This window comes from Anser anser (assembly GCF_964211835.1).
Source record: "Anser anser genome assembly, chromosome: 2".
In the NCBI taxonomy this organism is placed as follows: domain Eukaryota; kingdom Metazoa; phylum Chordata; class Aves; order Anseriformes; family Anatidae; genus Anser; species Anser anser.
In genome coordinates this window covers 111,540,863-111,563,858 of record NC_139721.1, presented here as the reverse complement: position 1 = coordinate 111,563,858, position 22,996 = coordinate 111,540,863, and the positions used below count along the sequence as shown (strand labels likewise).

At 35.8% G+C, this 22,996-nt stretch overlaps 1 protein-coding gene across 2 annotated transcripts in view; it reads right to left on the bottom strand.

Annotated features, from left to right (window-relative positions):
• CDKAL1 (CDKAL1 threonylcarbamoyladenosine tRNA methylthiotransferase) overlaps positions 1 to 22,996 on the bottom strand; it is a 436,369-nt gene that overhangs the window by 7,975 nt on the left and 405,398 nt on the right. For both annotated transcript variants that reach the window (XM_083825860.1, XM_083825861.1), the window contains 2 exons: positions 21,632 to 21,715; positions 17,329 to 17,493 (listed from right to left, as the gene is read on the bottom strand). In XM_083825860.1, coding sequence (XP_083681986.1) covers positions 17,329 to 17,493; positions 21,632 to 21,715 — 249 coding nt within the window. The remainder of the gene's footprint in view (positions 1 to 17,328; positions 17,494 to 21,631; positions 21,716 to 22,996) is intronic.

Below are 22,996 nucleotides of genomic sequence, written 5' to 3'. Positions count from 1 at the left end.
AAACTCAAAATGTAGTTAAAAGCTAGAGAGAAGGCTATGTAGCTGGGGTTTATTAAATGATTTCCTTTGTGATGTGCACTCTGAGGAAGAAGGAAACAACCAAAAAATCAACTAACAAAAGAAACAAAAAGAGTAATAACAAACAACTAAGGAGAGACAAGCCAAAAACACCTCTAAAACATTTAAAACACACTCTTGTGCTGCTTTGCATTATACTCACTTGTTTTAGCTTGTCTCTTTATAGGTATCTATAAATCCTTCCAGCCAGGAGTTGACTCTTTTTTACATATTAATTTTTTGTGCTACTATTAAACTTAGTGACACAGTATCCTCCTACTATACAAAGCAAGCATTTTCAAAATAACCTGTCATTCGCAATCAGAAGAAACATTTTGAAGAACAGTCAGTGTGACGTCTGGATTCTGAGCTTTTTTCTTAACAAGGTGTGTGGAGTGTCAATCACTACACCAAGGACCTCACATCACAGGAAAAAAGTGACATGCAAGCTGGCATTCCAGTTAGGATTTGCAACCACAAGAGAACTGAGGGAGCTTTTAAGCGTAAGACTTTTGTGATTCAAAAATCACAGTCATCCAAGTAATGAAATGAAGAATGAATCTAGGAGCACAATGTGGACAAATTTAGGAAGGGGATCTGTCACTATTTATTTCCCTGTGCATAGCACAGTTTTATAAAGGAGATGGCAGGTGCTTGCTTTGGGCACTTATCTAGTAATTAGTTGGCTAACAGACAAATCTGCTTCCTAGAGATCACCAGCAAAGGATTCATGGCTTTGAAGATACATTACAGTGAATTACAGAATGTACATTTACTTGCAATAACAGTGGATACCATTTTTCCAAAGTCAGTGAGCATACCATGGCCTGTCTTAGTGCATGTTGTTCGTTAAAGGATCATACAGATATAAATATACATATATTTTAATATTTTAAGGTTATGTCTACAATGCAACGATTTTGTTGGTATATTTTGTTTGACGACAATAGAATGACAACAAATTAGCAGTATGTGAATGTTATATATAGATTCCACTACAAATTAGATTATTAAATGAAGTATGATATACTTCTTATAACATAAGCCTTTAGAGACCATCACCTTTTTGCTTTCCTTTTAAGCCTTGAAATAACAATGACAATTATATGGAGGTCAACAATAGCTACAGGCAAAGAAACAAAAGGTTTCCATCAGAAAGAATATCCTAGTAAAATGAACAGCTGGATCTGAAAATACATATTAATGCCACAACAACAACCAATATAACCGAATGATATTCACATATCAACAGTGAAATGAGTAATACTGCTTTTACTTGGAAGTGAACTCTATGATCATATATTAAAACACCAATTTTAAGAGGAATTCTATACTCCTAAATAGTAGAAGGTGTAAAAGGTAGAAGGTGTAAAATACTGGAAGTCATTCCAACAACTGTTATTTGCAAAGAGCACTGTGATAAATATTCAAGAAATATCTCAAGGGACATGCTCTCAAAATCAGGAAGAGTTTACAAAAGATCTTTCATATGGCATTGAGTAGAATAAACTGATATATGTACATGTTCTTGACTAAAGCCTTCCTCTTAATCCTAGAGTATGTCAGAATCCTGAATTTATGGTGTTTTTACCTATTCCTGTAGGACCAAGTATTACAAACAGAGCATTCCAAGGAGGCTTCAACATTGTATTAAAAGACAATCCTTCTTACACATCCCTTCTTACACTCCAGCCTCATGGATAATAAACATAGTAGGAGATGATATATATATAATATATATATATATAATATTTAGGAATTATAATAATAATTATAATAATATATAATTATATATATATAATATATATAATAATATATAATAATAATATTTAGGAATTATATTAGTTTCCAGAGTTTCAAATTCTATACCAGGATGTAGCTGTGGGTTCTATATGCCTCCCTCATTTTGCAGGTAGAGAAACGAAGATTAAAACGTGTCTAGAGCTGTAATGGAAGTCAGCTATATGGGTCTCTACAACTCCTGTCTTAGATTCCAGTTGTCAACAGAAGCCAGTGTAGCCTCTAAATCCTTTTATCTCTGTGAAGCCTAAGATTTAAATCCATTTTCTTATATGCCCTAATATTTAGTCTCCTGACAAATTCTCCTGCATTAATTTTCATGGACTTTTCCGCCCAGTATTAAATACTTGCAGTTGCTGAGACTGTAGATGTACAGCAAGCACAGCTGGAATCAGTCCTCTGTGAAAAGGAGCATTTCATGCAAGTCTGACATCTAACAGCTAATAAAGCATGACCGATCTTGACCAACTTTGTGGGTTCAGTGACAATATACGGGTTTCCTTTTCATATTGTTATGGCCTCTTTCCTTTAAATATCCTTAGTTGTGTTAGGAGGTCTCCCACAGTGCCAGTTAGCATACTTTTGAGCACCTGAGGGAGTGTCTTGAAATCTGAGTCTCCTTTTTTAATTTCCCACTCAGCCAAGTTCAGCTGCAGTTAATGGAGGACTCTCTCATGGAAACATCAAACACTGGTTACTGTGATTAGGCAAACCTAACTGCTCTGACACAATCTCTGTATCCCAAGTCTCTACAAATGATTCATCAGCCATTCTCCGCAATGAAGATTACATGAGAAAAAACTTTCTTGGCTTGCTGTGTATTTTATGCTAGATAATCATGATAGCACCTTGGCGCTCTGTCTAAGACATCAAAGAACAGTAAGCATCCAGTCTACAGGCTGTAACGAATATCTACCCTCAGGAAAGCATTTCTATCTTTCAGAGGGTGGTCTGACTAGAGAACCAACTTTTCTATCTGTAAAGGATTGAAGAGCATAAGCATGAACTTGCACCTTATCATGCTTAAATACCAGCAATTTGTACCTCAGCTGAGAGCCTCCAATGAATCCACGGGACCTCAATCTTCTTCCACACGGGTTTTGCATGGTGTGCTCTATTGGTTTTTATCTTATAACTCCTAGAGTTAGTTCATGAGGAGAAAAATCAGTTCCTCTGGATTTAACTATGAGGAAACGAGTAATAATTTCCTTTTTTTTTCCTCAAGACTTAATACCTTGGAGTTAATTTCTCTTAAATGTTGAAGAGTCATTGCTGCAATATGCTTGAACACATGCTACAGAATGTTTAATAATTTGTAAATATCTGGTTCCAAGCACTTTAAACTGACTACCATCGTATTTCTTCACTATACTGACCTTTTAGTGGACACTTTGAACATCTTTCTCTGCCTCATCTCCGTGTGTGAAATGGGAAGATGAAAGCTGCATTTCAGGAGGATAATGTAAATGCAAGCTTAATATTGTTTCTGAAGTACTCAAAAGTAAGTAATGGGAGTCATAGGAAAGGTTAGAAAGAGATCAGTAACTCCCTTGAGAGTGAGGTTTGAACTGTACATAGTAAATAACAGTACTATTACACAATGGACAATGAAGAGAAAAAATATCTAACAATTGCTTATTAAATGAATAGTCTCAGCTCTTTGCAAAGAAGGAAACAAATCTCTGTGTGTAAAAATAGTGCATAAACACATAATTAGAGGCTGAAACATAATATGGTTGGCATCTACATGGAAAAGAAGAACTAAAATTCTAGAATTTCCTTACTTCAGAGTACTTCACTTTACACTCCAAATAATTTGTGCACATACGTACATGAGAAATGTCATTCTTAAGTTCTTCTTGTTATCACATATCATAGGTCTTCAGTGTCCTTGCAGTGTTGTACTTTTCTCTATACCTAAAAGGATACTGGTTTGTAAAACACAACCCACGATATTTTAGTACTGTTTTCTTTTCCCTTTTGGTGTTTGGTTGTTGGTCTCTAGGTGAATATAAGCAGTAACTGGAATTGACTCCCAAGGAAGTCAACTTAGTTATATACTATTAACTTTTGATCCTACTCGCCCATTTCATCAATGGAAGAGTAATCCATTGAGTTTCATAAATGGCAAAGGCTCATAGAAGAAAGAGATCTAAATCAGTGCTCCCATTGACGAAAAGGTCAAAGCATAGTCTCAACAATCTTTTTTTGCCGTCATCCTCCTGACCAGTGTGCACTCTATCTCTAAATCACCTATGATAGTTACACAAACCAGCTATAATACATTTTTATCCACAGATCAGTCAGAGAAGATAGGAAGGATGTGAAGAGGAAGCTGTGGTTTTTGTTGCAGAAACATGGAAAGAACCATAGGACTCAAACCATGGGAAACCAGGCTTCATTTCAACTACTTGTTCATTCTCTAGCTCTGTGAACACAGCTTTCTTGCACAAAGACTGTCTTTGTGTCAGCGCTTCAAAGCTAAATGCAAGACCAGATGAAAACTGGATAAAGAATAAATACGAAAGGGAAGAAAGGAGGGAGGGAGGGAGGGAGGGAGGGAAGTAGTACTGCTCAACACAGGGAACGGTGTTTTGACAAACTAGTTTGCTCATAAATATCAACAGTCTGCACTTCACATTTCTCCTCAGCTTTCCACAGCTGAAGGATCTATCTGACTAGATACTACCATTATACAGAAATGTATGATAGGAGAATGATTTTACATAAGAAATTGTTGCAAATGTATTTCTTCTACTTTTGAGATTTTCCATGTTAGGCTTAAATTAAAATGGTCACGAATTTCTATCAAACACGGTATCAATAGCTCCAGGCTATTTCCTTATAAATGAGGAAAAGATAAGGTTCTTATGACAGATTGATAAGTTTTGAAAGGAATTTCACTCACTTATAAATCCTTTCTCCTGCTTCTCTGAAACCCGTACAATCTTTCCTAAAGTTAGGCAATAGTAAGATGCACACTGCTTTCAGGGAAATAAATAAAGAAAATCTAGGATGAACACAAATAGAAGATGACCTGAAAATGGCAAATAATTACAAGATGCCTACAGAGGTGGTAACCACAAGCCCACAGAATGGTAATTGTAGGACTTAATTTAGTCTTTAACAAACTGACGGTTTTGAATTTTAAAATGCTTTATGTCTCTCTCCATACTAAAGCTTAACAGCACTACAACAGGATTTTTATGAAACAAGATACTCTCACAAGCATAAATCTATAATTCATTCCTTTCCAGCTATTAGGGGCTACACATCTGGCTTTTCCCGCTGGTCCTGTGGCAGAATCTGATTATGCTGCAGAATGTTAAGCACTCCTCACTGAAAAAAACTAATGAACTAATGTTTCTTTGAACAGAAATACTTGTTGAATAGTTCAAAGAGGAATAGAATTTCTGTCATTCTAAGCACTATTTCCATTACTTTACTAACTCTATGTCAGAAACATCTTTTTTTTTTTTTGTATGATAATTATGCTATCTGCACTTATCAGAGATTTTGTATGCGAGAATTGCAAAATAGTTTCCATATGGATATGATAAAGCACAGACAGACGGACTGAAATGACTTACAATCACATATGAACTCATGTCAAAATAAGGATAAGATTTAAAAGAAAAAAAAAAGAAAAAAAAAAGCCTCTAATCCTCATAAGAAGACCCCTTCTTGAGGACCAGAAATCCATCTGGTCAGTATTATGTATATAGGTACTTCTCAGTTATTTGATTATGATTTTTTTTGACAAAAGGAAGTGATAAAATGTATTACCTACACACCTTTGTTCCATCAAAAGTGTATTCACAAAAATTTTCAAGCAACCCCAATTCAAAATGGAGCACTTGTTCAAGCTCTTCCTGAGCATACATACATACATATATACATATATGTATATATATATATAAAGAAGAACCTATCAATTTAAAAGCTATGGAATTTAGTTATTTTTTATATGTAGTATTATTGCAAGAAACACACTGAATCTAAAGAAAAGAATAATAATTTCCATGGGGCCTTTTGCTTTTTATTTTGCCTTTAAGATCGGGATATCCAGACAGTCATGTTTCATTTCTTTCACTATTTATCAAACCCATATTCATCTCATTTTGTAATACAGGGTAGTCAATCCTTTTTGATAGGCCATGAATCTACTTATGAGCCCTACACTGCTATGCCTTGCCAATTACAAAACCTGGCATAAATTCATCATGTGATTAATAGCTACTAGTTCTTCTTCTTCACACATTACATATGCTCCAACAAGTATGACTCTGTCCTGGTGCCCATTGGAAAAGGGGGTGTATGTTGTACCACGCTGGAGGCTGGCCATTTCTGCACTAGAATAGTGACATGCATCTGTAGAGATGGCTTTTTTACAGGCCAAGTCCCACAGAAAAGTTTTTCTACTGGTAAGGCCAGGTAAAAAAGGCAAAATGAAAAGTGTTATAGAGAAGAAGTTGACAGTACAAGAACATCAGCATTCATTATAGCACTTGGTGACTTATGCTGAACTGGAAGATGGAAAATAACTATTTTCTTACAGAATGATGAGTTATGTAGGTCAAATATGGTCTGCCTTCAGGCCCTTAATTATTCTGTGTGATTATCATCACCCAGAACAACTACAAATGTGAATTTATTTTTAAGGAATGTTTATCACTGAAATCTTCTCAACTTTTGTTTTTTATTTTACAAACGATTTGTCAGCCCTTCTCTCCAACAAACTACTTAAGAAAAATATGTAATATTTCTTGCTCACATTGATCGCTTAGATAGCCATATAGTTCAACTTTGTTTTTGGCTTTACACAAATGTATCTTAATTAAAACTGACTTTATGCCAGTGCTTGTGACTTCAACAATTAAATGGTGAAGCACCACTGAGTACATACATCTCCCTCACCATAATTCCAAAGTTTCAGTTTTTGATAGTAGCTGGGATGAAAGAAATATGTCCTAGTTTTTCAAAGATCGTAATTTTATTATTGCTCCAAACCTGGGTTATCAACCTGACTCAGGTAAACAAAATGAATGCAAATACTCTGAATTTTTAACATGCTGTGGGCTTAACTTTCAAACACATGAGATCTGTGACTGAAGCTCTCCGACTCTTTTGGAACCTCAAAATATGAAGTGTTTCTGATGCACACCCGCAAAACTGCTTAGAGAAAACTCCCAGTGAAAACATAATAACTGATGAACAAGCTTGGGAGTCCATTTTAATGTAAAAGAAAGGCATAACACCTAAAGGGCCATGCAAACGGAGCACTAATTTTACTTCAGTGGGAATGTGTATGAGATTTGGGTTACATACACAAACCATCACATCACACCACCACCACAACCTCTCATGCTATACTGAGTAGAGTTTTCAGTGCAAGCTTCTGCCCTCCCAAAGTTGGATTAGAAAATTATATCAAACCTCATTGTACTTTCTGGATTTTAACTAGTATAAGTTACTCTGCCTGGCATTGGAGTGTCAGTAAAAAAAATCTTTCTACAACTTTAATCAGAGTTCTAACATCTGAGATAATAAATTAGAGGTACTGGGGAATCCTTCAAGACATTTAAATACACAATAGGAAGTAGTCAGAGGATGGTTATCAAGATTAGTGTACTGTACAATAACCACAAGTAAAGCTGTTCTCTCTAATAGGTGCTTAAATAATTAGTTACTTTTCTAAATGTTTCTTTTACTTAATGGTCTTCAATAAAACCCACAGGAGCAGCTTGCTTTGGAACTTGTTACAAATAAGAACTGAACCTGGAATCAAATAAATATAAGTGTCAGGTCTCATGAAAACCTTCAATGTAATAGGCAAGGAGCCAAATTTCTTAGAGGTAGAACAAAAACTTTTAAAGCAATTATCCCTCTTGTAGTTTGGGAGAACTCCTTAAAAAAAAAAAAATCTTAGACTGTCGGAGAGATTGTGGCAGGAGGGCAGGGGTTTATTTCTGTTGTTGTTTGGTCCAGTAAATTTGCAACAATGTGCTAAAGCATTGCATAATGGCATGATCGAGTCTTTGCTCTCATTACATGACAAAGAATCTAGTGTGAATGTTAAACTTGATATGGAATACAGCATGATGCTACCTCTGAGGAAGATCTGGTTTAGTAAATTTGCTTAGATACTACAACTATCTGTTGGCTGTCTTTAAGGATGCAGTCAGTGATTTTAGTATATTCATCTGAGCCACATTAAATTATAAGATGCTAGCATAATTAGGACTATATTCTTGATAGACTAAATTTAAAACTCTGGAACTTCACATCTATGCCACTAAGGTATGGCATTTTGATGACCTGATATTTTAAGATAATGTTTTCTCCAGTGTACTGACCAAATAAAATCTCATCTTTACTACTCAACCGTAATGTAATCTCAATTAAAGATGTAGGCACCGTAAATTTACCTTTGAATTTTTATATGCAGATATTCCAATACACAAAGCGTCAAGGATTAATGCATTCAAATGTTTATAAAATTTAATCAAATACTGATAAAATTTAATCAAATACTGATAAAAAATGTTTGTCCTATTGAAAAGGCTTTCTTACCTTTTCCTTTATCTTCTTCTTACCCTTGACGCCACAAAAACATCTCTTAGTGTTACTGGGAACAATACTCAAAACACAACCATAAATCACTATACACAAGTACTATCAAAGTTTGAGGGGGAATCTATGATTATGAATGGATGGAAGTATTCTATTATAACTTAAAATATTGCTGGATCAGATCAACAATACTTTAGAAGATTTGTCACAGTAAAAAAGTTATTTGAATAACACATTCATATGTATCTTGATAAATGCTCATTATCATTAAAAAAGTCAACAGGAGCAGAAGGGATGATTTTTAAAGGCTAAAATACCAGTCATCTACCGAGAATGTAATAAAACTTTTTGAAGGTGTAATAATATTAAAGAACAGAGAACACCCTAATTTCCTTCTAACATGCTTTGCTGATTTCTTTGAAATTAGATACACTTTTTCAACATTTTGAAGTTAAAAACAAGCTTAATCTCTTGACAGTAATTTTCCAAACAATCTCAAAGTTAATGTTCCCTTTCACTCCAATGATTTTGGCAACAAATATATTTCTAAGATGCAGAAGTTCAATATTTCAATACCTTGCATGAGTAAAATCAAATCTACTGATCTTTCATTTGGTAATGGGGAAGGCTATATAATGCTTCTAAATCTCTATTTCCTCTCAAGGTCTCCCTGTGCCTTTTTCATGCTGTCCTACTTTTTCATGCTGTATTCTTGTAGAAAAACTGTGAAGATTACAGCATTGATAGATAAGAAAGGTAGAAAAATCATCCATCTAGAGATGGATGGATCATCCTAGTTCCCATTCATAAGTCAACAGAGAAGTAATAGGTAGAAAAGGGAAGACTAAAGAATACAAGAAAAACAACAATATGCACACAGGCTGAATATCATTCATTTACCTTTGTCTACACTGGTATTAAACTCCACTGCAGACGAATTATAGTCAAACCTATAATGACTTTCGTTGGCACAACCAGTTGGAATTAGATGACCTCCAAAGCAATTATTAACACTTAGAGAATTTATGAACTGGTATATTAAGTAATAAAGCATTACTAAAAACAAATAGCTCTTGATTCTTTCCAAAGAGTCTGCTGGTTAAAACTCAAATTGAAAAGAAAAAAAGATTCTAAAAAGAACTCCTTTCTAAAGGAGGAGTGTCAAGTAGTTAAAATTACCATGGCTACACATTTCCAATTTGTCTCTAAGTCAAGGGAGTGCAGATCCCACTCTCTCATCTTACAGTGCAGCATGAGGTCAAGTACTAGAAATAATACACAAAAATGACAAAACTATTTCAGCACTTGATGGTTCTACTTCTAGAAGCAGGAGGGCCAGAACATTTCTGTTTAATCTTCTCTCATTCTCCAGAAAATGACTTACAGTTGAATCATCCCAGTCATTACTATTTCCATTTATTGCATGCACTGTAGAGGATTAACATAATTATGTAATTTAAAATGATTAGACAGTGACATTCAGCCAAATAACACTGTCCGTTGAGGAAATGGAAAGTAAATAAAGTTCTTATCTTTTCACCTGAAAAGGTCTTGAGAAAGCATTTGTTTGAAAAAGAGCTATGCAAAATGTGTTTTTTCAGCTGAGCTTTGATCACTGTAGTTGAAATTCAGCCCTGCCAGCGAGATGGGCAGAAAGAAAACATGCCCATTAAATTAAAGACTTGAGTATAAAACTACCTGGTGAAGGAGTCTTATGCTGGCTCTTGGGTTTGCTTTCTTTAATCATCTGAAAGTTTTTTAACCCTCTATGCAGCACAGGGAAGTATTCTGGACCACTGAGTTGCCTTCTCTTCCAGCTTGCTAGCCATCATGTAAATGCTGGCTAAATTAAAATATTCATAGAATTACAGAAAATAAGGCTGGAAACAAACTTAAGAGGTCACCTAGCCCATACCCATGACTCAAGACAGGTGACCTGTATCTCTAATGTTTCTCAGATATTTGTGAAACATATTCTTAAAGAATAACATTGAAAAAAAAATCCCCAACCCAATACAGGCAATCCAATCTAGCACTTCTCTAAACTCAGGAAGAAAAATCTGTTCTGATCGTAAGAAAGATTCCATCTCGAATTTACGAGTGTAGGCTCAGAAATGTTGGGCTTTGAAGTACAAGAAAAAATCCAAATCAACTCAAACCCCAAATGAATGAACCCAACGTGGAACATGGATAATGTGTAAATCACAAAAATCAGCATGTAAGCAATGGAATACTAGAATTTTTGTCTTTTTTTTTTTTTTCCCCCCAGAAAAATAAGACTTTTGAAGCTTCTTTCCAAAACCATTTATAGATGTCTTTAAGCTCCACTCTTAGAAAGGAAATTTCTCTTTTCTTACACTAACTTTATAGAGACACTAACTTTTTAGCGACCTCAGTGAAATAACTGAATAAAACATGAGAAAAAGAGAGAAATGAAGAAGGATTTAACAACATCTTATAGGACTTCTACTTACAACCAGAAGGAAGCAAGAGTAACACATAAAACGGATTAATATATATAAAAGCACTAACCAGTTGCATGCCTCTTACTAAAATCAGTTGTTTTAGAGAAAGTGTGAGATAACAAAAGGTATGTTCCTTTTGAGTATGAGATAACAAAAGGCACCTGAGATAACAAAAGGTATGTTCCTACAACCAGTAATGCAAGAGCACAAAACATTGCTTTCTTGAAATGCAGAACTACCTGAGAACCATTTCACACAAAGTTCTGTTTCATCTTTTGTCAGTATACTTATGTTAAATAGAAAATTCACCATATGTTTCTCAAACTGACCCTTCACAGAATCACAGAATCGAATGGGTTGGAAGGGACCTTGAAAGATCATTGGGTCTAACCCCCTTCCAAAGCAGGTTCCTTAGAGCAGGCTGCCCAGGTAGGCGTCCAGACGGGCCTTGACTATCTCCAGAGAAGGAGACTCCACAACCTCCCTGGGCAGCCTGTCCCAGTGCTCCGTCACCCTCACGGTGAAGAAGTTCTTTCGCATGTTGGTGCAGAACTTCCTGTGCCCTATCTTGTGGCCATTGCCCCTTGTCCTATCCCCACAAACCACTGAAAAGAGGTTGGCCAAATCCCTCTGTCTCCTACACCTCAGGTATTTATACACATTGATGAGATCCCCTCTCAGTCTTCTTTTCTCAAGGCTGAAAGGGTCTCCAGACCCTTCTTGGACTTGATGATGTAAAAGCTTTGCAAAGTAGCTTTTTAACAGAGGTAAAAGGTGTATTCTATTTTATTTTTTCTTATTTGGAAATTCTGATCTTTCATTAGCATTTCTCATACTTTCTCTAATTTGTTTCTGGAATTCTATGACAGATCCTTCTCTTTGCACCTGCATGACATTTTTTCATCCAAAATTTGCTTTTTTAATTGACTTTTTCACTGACTTTTTTCCTAAATCACTAATCTCTAGTCCCTGTGCAGGATCCAAGTCTTTATCCACTTTGAAACTCCAATGTACATAAAAACTGTGCTTAATAATTACTGCACTTTTACGTACATCTTCCACATTTCTTTCCAAGTCCTATAAGGAAGTGTCCAATATTGAGATCTCAATTCTGCCGTGATTTCTTTCATTTGGGTTCCAGAAGAAGATACATACTTCTTCCTTCTCCATTTTATTTTGCTTGCAAGTGAAGCACCCTTTCTTCCTAAGATCAGAGAGCTTCCTTTAAGCTACGCTTTGTTGATTCTTCTTTGTGGCAGCTTATACAGAAATGTTTGATATATATATGCATCTTTCTTGTTTCATAACATCAAAAAAAAAAAAAAGGTTGGATAGCATTTAGAAGTCATCTTTTGCTAATATAACTAGAATATACTTGTGGCTATGAGTCTGTGAACGTAAAGCTTCTTCAGTATCATCCAGAAGTAAAATGCTATCTCCTGCAAAAAAAATGAAGGGAGGACAGAGAGAAAAAGAAAAAGCAAACTGACCAAACAACTGCTTGCTACCTGCATATCAGTGGCTTATTCCTCGTTTCCTCTGAAGTTCCCAAAGACTTGAATAACTGTTAGCCTAACTGTGGATATTACTATGGCCTGGAGAGCCACGGAGACGTGGGCCAACATCCCAGAATCACAAAAGACAAATGGGGACTGCCAGAAGGATTTGTTCACATGGGAAATGTTAGACATGGAGTGTGTTATCACATAAAACAATTGAAAACAGATAATTGAGAGAAAGATGTGCCTATATTTGTTTCACAGGAAAGTCAGTCACAGATGCATTATAGAAACAGAAATTACAAACATAAAATAAGCATGACTATATAATTAAACACCCAGTTAAAATATATTTTTTTTCCTTAATTTTCCATCTGATTAAAATTTCCCACCTAAGGCTTCCAGACTTACAGGACCTTGATTTTGGCAACACATTACAATTCTGGCAGGCAGCCAGACTTTTATTTTTATCCTTTAGTCCTTTGGTCTCTTCTTTATGTATCTCTCATTTTGCAATATTTTTTTCCTTCAGTCACAGAACAAATGTAAACAGCTAAAATTATTTCTGGAGTACAGAAGCATAAAATACTCTATTTCAGTTTCTAACAACAAATTAGAATTCTTGCAGATTCTTACTTTCTTCAAATGATTAGATTTGGGTAAACATTTGTCTGTAAGCAGGATATACGTATGTATTTTATTTTGTCCTACTGTGAAACTACTGAGATCCCTAAACACATCCAAACAAAATTAATAAAAATAAACATATAAAAATGCCATTTTAAAGTTAAATGACATTTAGACCATTGACACGTACTGCTGACATTTTCTAAAATATTTACTAACCAGTGATAATGAACTCAGTACTCTGTGCATTCCAAACCCATCTCCAAAACCTCAAAGACTGTATTAACAAAGCAGTTAAGGACATAGCAGACATGCTAAAATACTTTACTGAATCTCTAAATGGTGAGATACATCCTTAAAGCTTTGTCAGCTCCTAGCCTACCTTAATAAAAGGTTATCACATCTGCAGCATTTATATCTTTTTCTTTTCCTGAGAAACTTAGTAGAACTAATAATTGATCAATTTGAAATTGAAATACTTATTATATAATACTTATTACTATACTTATTTACTGTTACTTATAATTACAAGTAGTAACTCACGACATGCTTCTTGTCTGAACAATCTTTTTAATGTCTACTGTCAATACTCAGTCTTATATCTCACATAGATTCACCTTATCTTACATTACGTATCTTGCATTAGATTCACCAGAACCAAATTAAAAAGTGCCTTCTCCATGTCCTCACACTTTGATTGATTTCCTCTTTCCCTATATAACCGCTAAACATTGTTTTACTCCTGAATTGGCAGCTGCACATTTTAAACCCAAAGAAATCTATACTAGATTTAAATTTCAGTGTTAACTGAAATTCCTAAATGTATTTGCCCCCCACAAATAACCCTCCTGTAAAACTGTGCAACTTAGAGACGTGATTCACTTTTGAGCAACTTCTATCAAAAATTCATGTTGAAGTAAAAAATTAGTCCTGGTAAACAGATGTGCATTTTAATATATATGTCCACTACAGTCAGTAAGTCTGATCATTTTGACAGATTTTTAACCTGAGCCACTACTTTCAACATTCCTCCACCCTTCCTGTCCCGACTTCTGCCACAAAGCCTATCACTACTGAATGCCAAGGCCTTATTCTAAGCCACTACTTATACTTTTTTCTCAGAGAATACAACTGCTAAGAAATTCTACATCATTAATAAATATACAGCAATGGATGTACATATTAGGTGTGTTTTTCACATATTGAAAAAAGCATCATAAAAATATATGCTAGAAATAGTCTGGAAATAATTTTATCAGCATTTGTCTGCTTCTGATTTGGCACAGATATACAATGTGTGAATGTTTTATAGAGACTTTAAACAGTTCAGTGTGTCACATTCTCCATTCCCTCTTTTTCAATCAAATCTGTTGATTCCTTTTGGTGACCTAGTTATTAGACTTCTTTGGACCAATATGTTACCACAGTCAAGCAGTCAAAAGGTGAAAAAAAAAAGGACAAAAAAACCACAAACACACGCAAAACAAACAAACAAACAACAACAGCAAACACACAAAAGCTACAACTGTCTCTTCAGACTCATGTTGTGCTTTAGGTGCTTACTTCAAACTAATCAGAAAAAATTATTGAGGGTAATGTAGCAGGTCAGAAAGAGACCACATAACTACAGAAAGTCAGATAAGCTCTGATCCTGTGTAGGTATTCCTCATCACAGCATTTATATAAGTTTTTTCCTGCTAAAGATGGTTTTGCAGCTTGTTTTGACATCTACACATCATGGCGCTTTCAATTTTTCTAACTAATTTTTTAGTCATCTGATTAGTTTCCTTAAAAGTTGTACAGTTTTGAAAGCTTTCCCTCTTTCAGTGAACATTTCTCATTAGACAGTAGTATTGCTGTGATGTATTTTGAAACACCTTTCATTGTGTCCTATGCAAGCTAATGAAAATATTAATAATAATAGCAAGTGATGCCTAAAATACACTACAAACACAGCATCGTTTGAGCTGCTGCAGACTGTCTACATCCATGCTAGATCCCTGACTCAGCACTAACCCTCTTTTGCATAATACTTACACGACATGCTGAACTGTAAGCTGTGCACTACAGCCCCAGTAATTTCATGGTCATTAGGAAAGGGTGCTAAGTGCTTTGCTGAATGGGAATGGACTGAAGCAGATAGATGTTTTAGTGCAATACAGCCCATTTTCACATTATTTTGCTTTAGATTACCTTGATCCACATTTAAATTCACATGCCTCTCTGTATTAGCTGTCATCATGGTCTAGCAAACATGAAGTAGATGAGAGGAAGTTGTACCACTGCTAGGGTGAGACCAGAGGTCCACTTGAAACTTCCTACGAACTTCAGATAGCATGCCAGCTACAGGATGCTGGTTGGTGCTTAGAGATTTTCTGCCCAGAGGGACAGCCATGCTGAGTGATAGAAACGTGCCTGGTCTCAAGAGCCATGTGGCAGCTGGCTACCCATCCTTTCAATTCCCTAAATAAAAAGCAGGCCCTAATTCTTCCTCATTTGTGTGTAAAGTGAGAACTGTAAAGTGAGAAGAAGAAAGTGAAAGGGCCATGTTTTCTTTCTTTCTTTTTTTTTTCTTTTTAAATGTAACTCTTACTTCTCTCTGCCATATACTTTGATAAATTGACTGAACAGAAAAGTTATCCAAGGTTTTAGTTCTGCATGCTGCCCCTTTGAAAACTTGGTGGAAAGCCTTGGCTTCTTATAAAAGATCCAGGACCTTTGGCTACTTTTCATGGAGTATCTAAATACATGTATTCCAAGTTGTCTTGTTCTTTCCCCAGTCTTCCATATAGTGTCAGATGACATATGTTGCCCCTGTTATCGTTACATTAAATGGAGTCACCCACCATGATTAGGACATGAGACTTCCTCACAAGCACTTTTAAGTTAAAATTAGATTTCACAAGCACATCTAAGAAGGAAATTTGCTGTACCCTTTCACTTGGGCATTCCAGGTACTTGTTCATATCTACTCAAAGGACAAGAGCACATTTGTACCTCTTAAATGCACCTCTATGATATCTTATGGAATTTATCAGTCCCCTTAACTTTAATCATTTTGTTTCCCATTCTTAACATAAAATTTCAGTCAACATTCTGCTTGCTTACTCCCATGCCAATATCTTCTGGCAGCATGTACTCAGTTTAACGACAGGCTTGGTTCTGTTCCACTGGATTATTTTAAAAAATGTCCTGATGAAAAAAACAGCTGTGTTTAAATAGCTATGACGTCCAATCAGACAATTTAAGGGTTTTGGCTGTTTTTTTCCTCTTACAATCCCTTATCAGGCAAATATACACATACACATGGACAGTATTCAAAGGGAAGTTAGCAATGCATTGGTGCTTAAAGTTCATGATCTGCCAAACACATTACTGTACGTGCATTATTGTTGCTATATATTTCCAACCAGCCTTATTCAAGGTACCAAATAGTTCAACTTAACACTAGTCACATAAGATATGCATTGATTATTTCTTTTAAATATGACCACTTAGAACTTTTACAAAGATATATATATATATAATAGTAGTTGTCAACAATTTACTGTAAAAGCAGCCAGGTGGCTGATAAACTGCCAGCTATCTTTCTTCCATGTGCTAAATTATTGCTACATATTTTTGGAGATCCTAACAACAGTGCTGGAGAAAGGACATCAAATGATGCTTAGAAATGTGATACACATTTTCATTTCACACTCCATCAGTTTTTACAACTTGAGCTCCATGAAATGTATGAGAATACTTGGCTAACAGCCACATCTACTGAGGTGTAAAATAAGGATCAGATATCTTTTAAAACGAGTTTCAGTTTCTTTACATGACTAGATCAAATGTTGACCTTTTTCCAAAATATACTGTAAATATTCAGTACCTATCAAAGAATTTTGAATCTCTGGACACAGTTTTGAACTATTTTAACAGACACATAATCAATACAAATTTTTTAGAAACAGCTTTGTAACAGAAAACAAACAGATTCATCCTTCCACTGAACTAGAACTGAAACACATTGAATTATATAATCACTGGTGTTAAATCTTTTCTATTCTAATAGTTCTTTCTCATCTTGCACCGTGGAACAAGAAACAAGCATATTATTGTCTTTACAGTCAGCAAAGTAAAGCTACGGGCATCAGCAAAAGCATCTTTTAAATTCAGATTTCAATCTGTCAGAAAAGATTAAAGCTTCATACATACATAAAAGGGGAACTATAAAACGATAACAGATACATAGCCTGAAATCATTATGCTTGAACAGCTGCTGTTTTACCAGTGTAGTAAAGCAGAAAATGTCTTTTACTCACCTCTGTTAAACCAGAAACTTCTCCTTTTGCTAATGGTCTTGTGATGGATGCAGTGTAAACTCTGGCATCTGACACTGGTTGCCCCTTCATAAAATGTTTCCCAGCTTCATAAATATTCACTTCTACCATCTTACCCATTAACACAGGATCCTTTGGCACGAGAACCTTTCAAATAAAGATAAAGATATAGTTACTAAATATCATAAAGGACATCAGTGTCTCCACCTTCCACTCAGAAAATAGATTTTTTGGTAAGTATCTCTATCTGGCCTTCTTCAAGAGCTTTGCAGTGTTACCTCAGATTTTTTCAACTCCAGTTTACTTTTGTTGTTGTTTTTGTTTGATTGAGAAGAAAGTTGAGCCTGATTTGCAACATTTGAACCCAGAGCCAGCCATGGTTTGGAACCCAGACATGGTTTCCAAGGGCACTTGTACTACAGAACTCTAGTAGACTGCTATAAAGGTTTTTACTTTTTCTTTTACTACCCCACAGTATTTTTTTTTTGTTTTAATTTTCCAGTCTGTAAGTGCCTCAGGACAGAAATTATTCCCTTGCTTCTGTTTGCTCAAGTCCTTGTTTTGATTGTGCAGGTCCTTTGCAGCTGAGATGCATGACTGGCAATGAATGTCTCTAAAAATGGAAGGGTATGTTTGTTGTGTCAGCAACTAATGCCGCTCTACCCTGAATTTGCACAACCATGGTATCAGACAGTCCCATGAGAACTTCACAAAAAAGACACTACATAACAGATTTCCATTGGTCACACATGCTATAAATGAAAGAGCCCCACATACAGGAGCAATATTCCTTGCTGAAAGAACGAATCACATAAAAAGACTCTAAAAATAGAAAAGCAGTTGAAAAGCAAAAGTTGTGTTTCCCATTTAAACATCAATAAAAGATTGAATTACAGACTTATTTAATCACATTTATTTAAAGCTCATCTACAAACAAATCTACAAGCTTTTCAGAGGTAATAAGCACATACATATTCCTTGATTTTTGTAGATCAAAATTGAAAATGAATCAGCATAGCCTGATGTTAAAGGACATGGAGAGAGAAACTCTGTGCCAACCACATTTGGAGAGCAGTTTGTTGCCAAACACTGCCTCTCCAGTTTCAGCTATCGCAAGTGCTAGTTGTCCTACTCAGAGGAAATCATTACCAGTAATTCCCCTTATTCCCCAAAGGCTCAAGGTGTTCATGACTGCTGGAGTTTCCAGATTCTATTAATTCTGCTGAAATTCCAAAGCACCTTCCAAGAAAAGCAGACAGCTTTGCCTTTCAGAGACGAGAAAGCTGGGTCTAACTAGATAACAGTGGCAAACATAAAGCCAGGACCCTAGTGCTGAGACAGCATTAAAACACAACTCGATCACAGTTCTTCCCATATATATTTTTTGGGGGCAGATTTAAATCAACGCAAAACTAGGTAAATAAGTATCACTGAGTCTGGAACCTCTGTAAATTTTGGTATTCCTATACATGAAACAGCAAAAACTAAACATAAATCCTCAGGGACAGATGTGGATAAGTGACTAGTACTTCAGAAAAAGAAAGACTTAAATGAAAATATCTGGGAGGTATTGCAAACAACCAAGAAGCCAGGCTTGGCATACATTCATACAAAAAAAACCAACATATTTCTAAGAAACAAAGTTATACCAACAGAAACTGTCATCTTGACTGTTGTTTTGGCCAAGTATCTTTTGGTCAGTTTAGACTACTCTGTTTAATGAACTAATTTAAACTATGTCACCAAAGCTATGGACAAAGCTACCAGGAGGTCTGTTAGTGTACCTCTATCAATGTGGCTTTAATAGCAAACTCTTTTAATACAGACAAGCTTAGTGAAGAGATAATAATAGGTTTAATAACTATTTGAATTATCAGAACATTACACCACAACTACACACTTCAGCTTCCAAATGTGATATTATACCCCAGGGGTCAGTGTTGAGGCCCATCCTCTTTAATATCGTTATTGATGATTTGGATGAGGGAATTGAGTGTGCCCTCGGTACATTTGCACACAACACCAAGTTGGGGGGAAGTGTCAGTCTTCTGTAGGAAGGCCCTGCAAAAGGACCTGGACAGGATGGGTCAATGGGTAGAGGCTAATGGTATGAAGTTCAACATGGCTAAGTGCCGGGTCCTGCACTTTGACCAAAATAACCCTACAGGCCTGGAGGAGAGTGGCTGGAAAGCTGTCCAGAGGAAAAGGATCTGGGGGTGTTGGTTGATGCTTGCCTGAACATGCGCCGGCAGTGTGCCCAGGTGGCCAAGAAGGCCAATGGCATCCTGGCTTGTATCAAGAACAGTGTAGCCAGCAGGACCAGGGAGGTGATCGTCACCATGTGTTCTGCTCTGGTGAGGCCACACCTTGAGTACTGTGTTCAGTTTTGGGCCCCTCACTACAAGAAGGACATTGAAGCCCTGGAGCATGTCCAGAGAAGGGCTACGAAGCTGGTGAGGGGCCTGGAACACAAGTCCTGTGAGGAGCGGCTGAGGGAACTGGGGTTGTTTAGTCTGGGGAAGAGGAGGCTCAGGGGAGACCTTATTGCTCTCTCCAACTACCTGAAAGGAAGTTGTGGGGATCTGGGGGTCGGCCTCTTCTCACAGATAACTAGCGATAGGACTAGAGGGAATGGCCTCAAGTTGCACCAGGGGAGATTTAGGTTGGAAATTAGGAGAAACTCCTTCTCAGAAAGAGTGGTTAGGCATTGGAACGCTTTGCTCAGGGAGGTGGTGGAATCACCATCCCTGGGGTGTTCAAGGAAAGACTGGAGCTGGTGCTTAGGATCACGGTTTAGTGGGTGATAGTGGTGGTAGGGGAATGGTTGGACCAGATGATCTTGGAAGTCTTTTCCAACCTTAATGATTCTATGATTCTATAATTCTATGATACTATGATATTTTGTGACTCAAGAGTGGCTGATTTTGTATCTACTGTCACTCAGTTTAGTACTATTAGAGTCAGCCACTAGCACCAAGTCTTGTGCTTACCTTGGTGAACAACAATGTATTGCCCTTGTCAAATATATAAGATTTTAGGGAAAAGATACACAAATAAATAATGGAAAGTATTTTTTTTCATAATCAAATTTACAATTACTAAGCATGGTATTATTTGTATTTACTTTATTCTTTACCAGTCCCAGTCAGGACCTGTATTAGGTAGGGACTGTACAAACATATCATAAAACATCAACAATTTTTCACATACTGCTTTCCCTTTAATTAATAGAATTTCCACGAAACAAACATTAAATTCTGAAAAGCCCCAAGCAATTTATTTTCAATCTCTCTGTATAGAACCACGTTCCTCAAATCTGACTGATAAGGTATAAAAGCGAAGAACAGTGGTGTACAAGACTTAGATAGAGGTTAGAGGTGCAAGAAAAGCAAAATAATTTCAAAAGCTGTAATATTACTTAATACTAACCAAAAACAAATAAATAAATGCTCTAATGCAATACGGAAACAGAACAAAGCACTAATGCTGACTATATAACCACAAACATCATTGATAGCCTCTCCAGACAGGACAACTGAATAACTAGAAGTAGCAAAAACAAACTCAGTGCAAGAAAATCGAGAAGAAGCCAACTGTAAAAACAGAATGAAACACAGATGATTCAGAAAAGCCAATTTTACTGTTTTTCATCTGTTTTTGAGTAAAAATGATAAATTTGTGAAACAGATACCATACTTCCTTCCTAACTCATAAAGATTACATTTCTGGGTGGAAAGAATTCATTTACAGAAAGTACACAGAAGAAAATAAAACACATCAGGCTGAAGTGTTAATTTAAACATGAGTGAAGTGTTAATTTAAACATAAACATTTAAACAATTAAACATCTTTCCTATTGTTTGAAATTATTTTTTTAAATTGCATTGCATGAAATAATTTTCTGAAAGATGTATGGAAATTATAAAGATTAAACTATTGAGAAACAATGCTTCTGAGACTCAGAAATTAAAATTACTGTAATAATTAACAGCTTCTTCAACCATTTAGATAATGTTCTTTGGATATATAGCATATATCCTCCTCATTCTGTATAGCCAAAGACCTACTGTGCACTGCTAACATAATTTCAAGTAAATTGTATTTAGAACACACAAAGAAACAAAATATCTCATAAACATGTCTTGATGGTCACACCTTTCTTAGAAAAGGTTTATTTCTTTTATTTCTTTTTTTTTTTCCCACTGTGTTGTGCTGTGTTGCTGAGATTATCAGAAAGCAAAGATACTGCAAAAAGATGTTATTTTGTTTATTTTTGTTTATTTACCTGTTCATAAAATGGATTGTGAGCAACATAGTAATTGGAATCAAAGGATTCTTCTGTTACCAGAACCCTCTGCCTCTCACCAACCTGGAAAATAAAAGACAAGAGTGATGACTCAGAAAACAAAAACAGTGAATTGCATTCAGAAGAGAGCTTTAACCATAAACAAACACACTTAGCAGAAATAATCAAATTATCTCAGGAAATTTTGTGTCAGCAAGAAACCACGGCAGAGAAAGCCCTTGCTCACACTATCCACAGGGGTAAAGGTCAGAACTGAGAGCTAGAACTGCAGTACTGTAATGGCTTGAACATGAATATCCAGTTCAGAAATGTAAATTTATTTTTACATGTTAACGCAGTAACAAATCAAAATGTCAGATCTGCACAGGGTCCAATTACTGCTTCATCCAACTAATGAGAAAACTCCCCCTCAGAATAAAATTCTGCCATCAACTGCAAAAAGTTAACACCCCCTAGCTCCCCAACAACATTACAACAAATAAACCATTTAGAAGGATCTGAGAGAAACAGGGAACTGTAACACGTAGCTTGGTGTTATCTAGAAGCTCAGCAAAGCTATTTGCTTTTTTTAAAGCCACCCTTGTTATTTACAATGATTGAGCATCTCTCTAGCCCTTCTTGCTGATATCACTATGCTACACTCAAGACATAACATTGTAGACAACACTGCATGTTACAAAGACTCAATGAAGAAAAAAGTTCTTAAGTACTCACAGAGTAATATTAAAGGCAAAATAATCTCTGGGCCAAAAAACTACAGTATTTCAATTATATGTCCAGCTTCCAAATACATTAGCACAGTTTAAAGAAAGCACCAATTCCATTTTACAATTAGTTAAATGGAAGACCACATGACAAGTCAGTTATATTTAGTTGCCACCTAAGTATTAATCAAAACCTGGCCTTGCCCAAACTTCAAAATCATCTGCACAACTCCTTTTGATTTTGTCCATTATTAAGTTATATAATGACTTTTGTATCTGAATTTCTGCAAAACCCTGGAGGGACATTCAGCTCACATTGTTACTCTGAGCCGATCTCTAGTTTTCTTCATCTAAATATACCCTGGATTCTTTCCAATCCACTTGACAAATGTATTCTACAAATTACAACTGTCTAGCAAGCTAAATTTACTTACTGCTTTTATTACTGTTCCTATCTCGAGAACCATAAATGATTTCACATTTTACTCCAAACTTTTTACTCCAATCTGTGAGCAAAGCCTCATTCGAATTTTTTACAACTTTCTCTAACAATCAATCACAGAAAAAAGAACAGGTGAAAACAAGAACATCAAGGATACATATGCATTGCAGTGTTTATAGTACTTATACTACACATAGT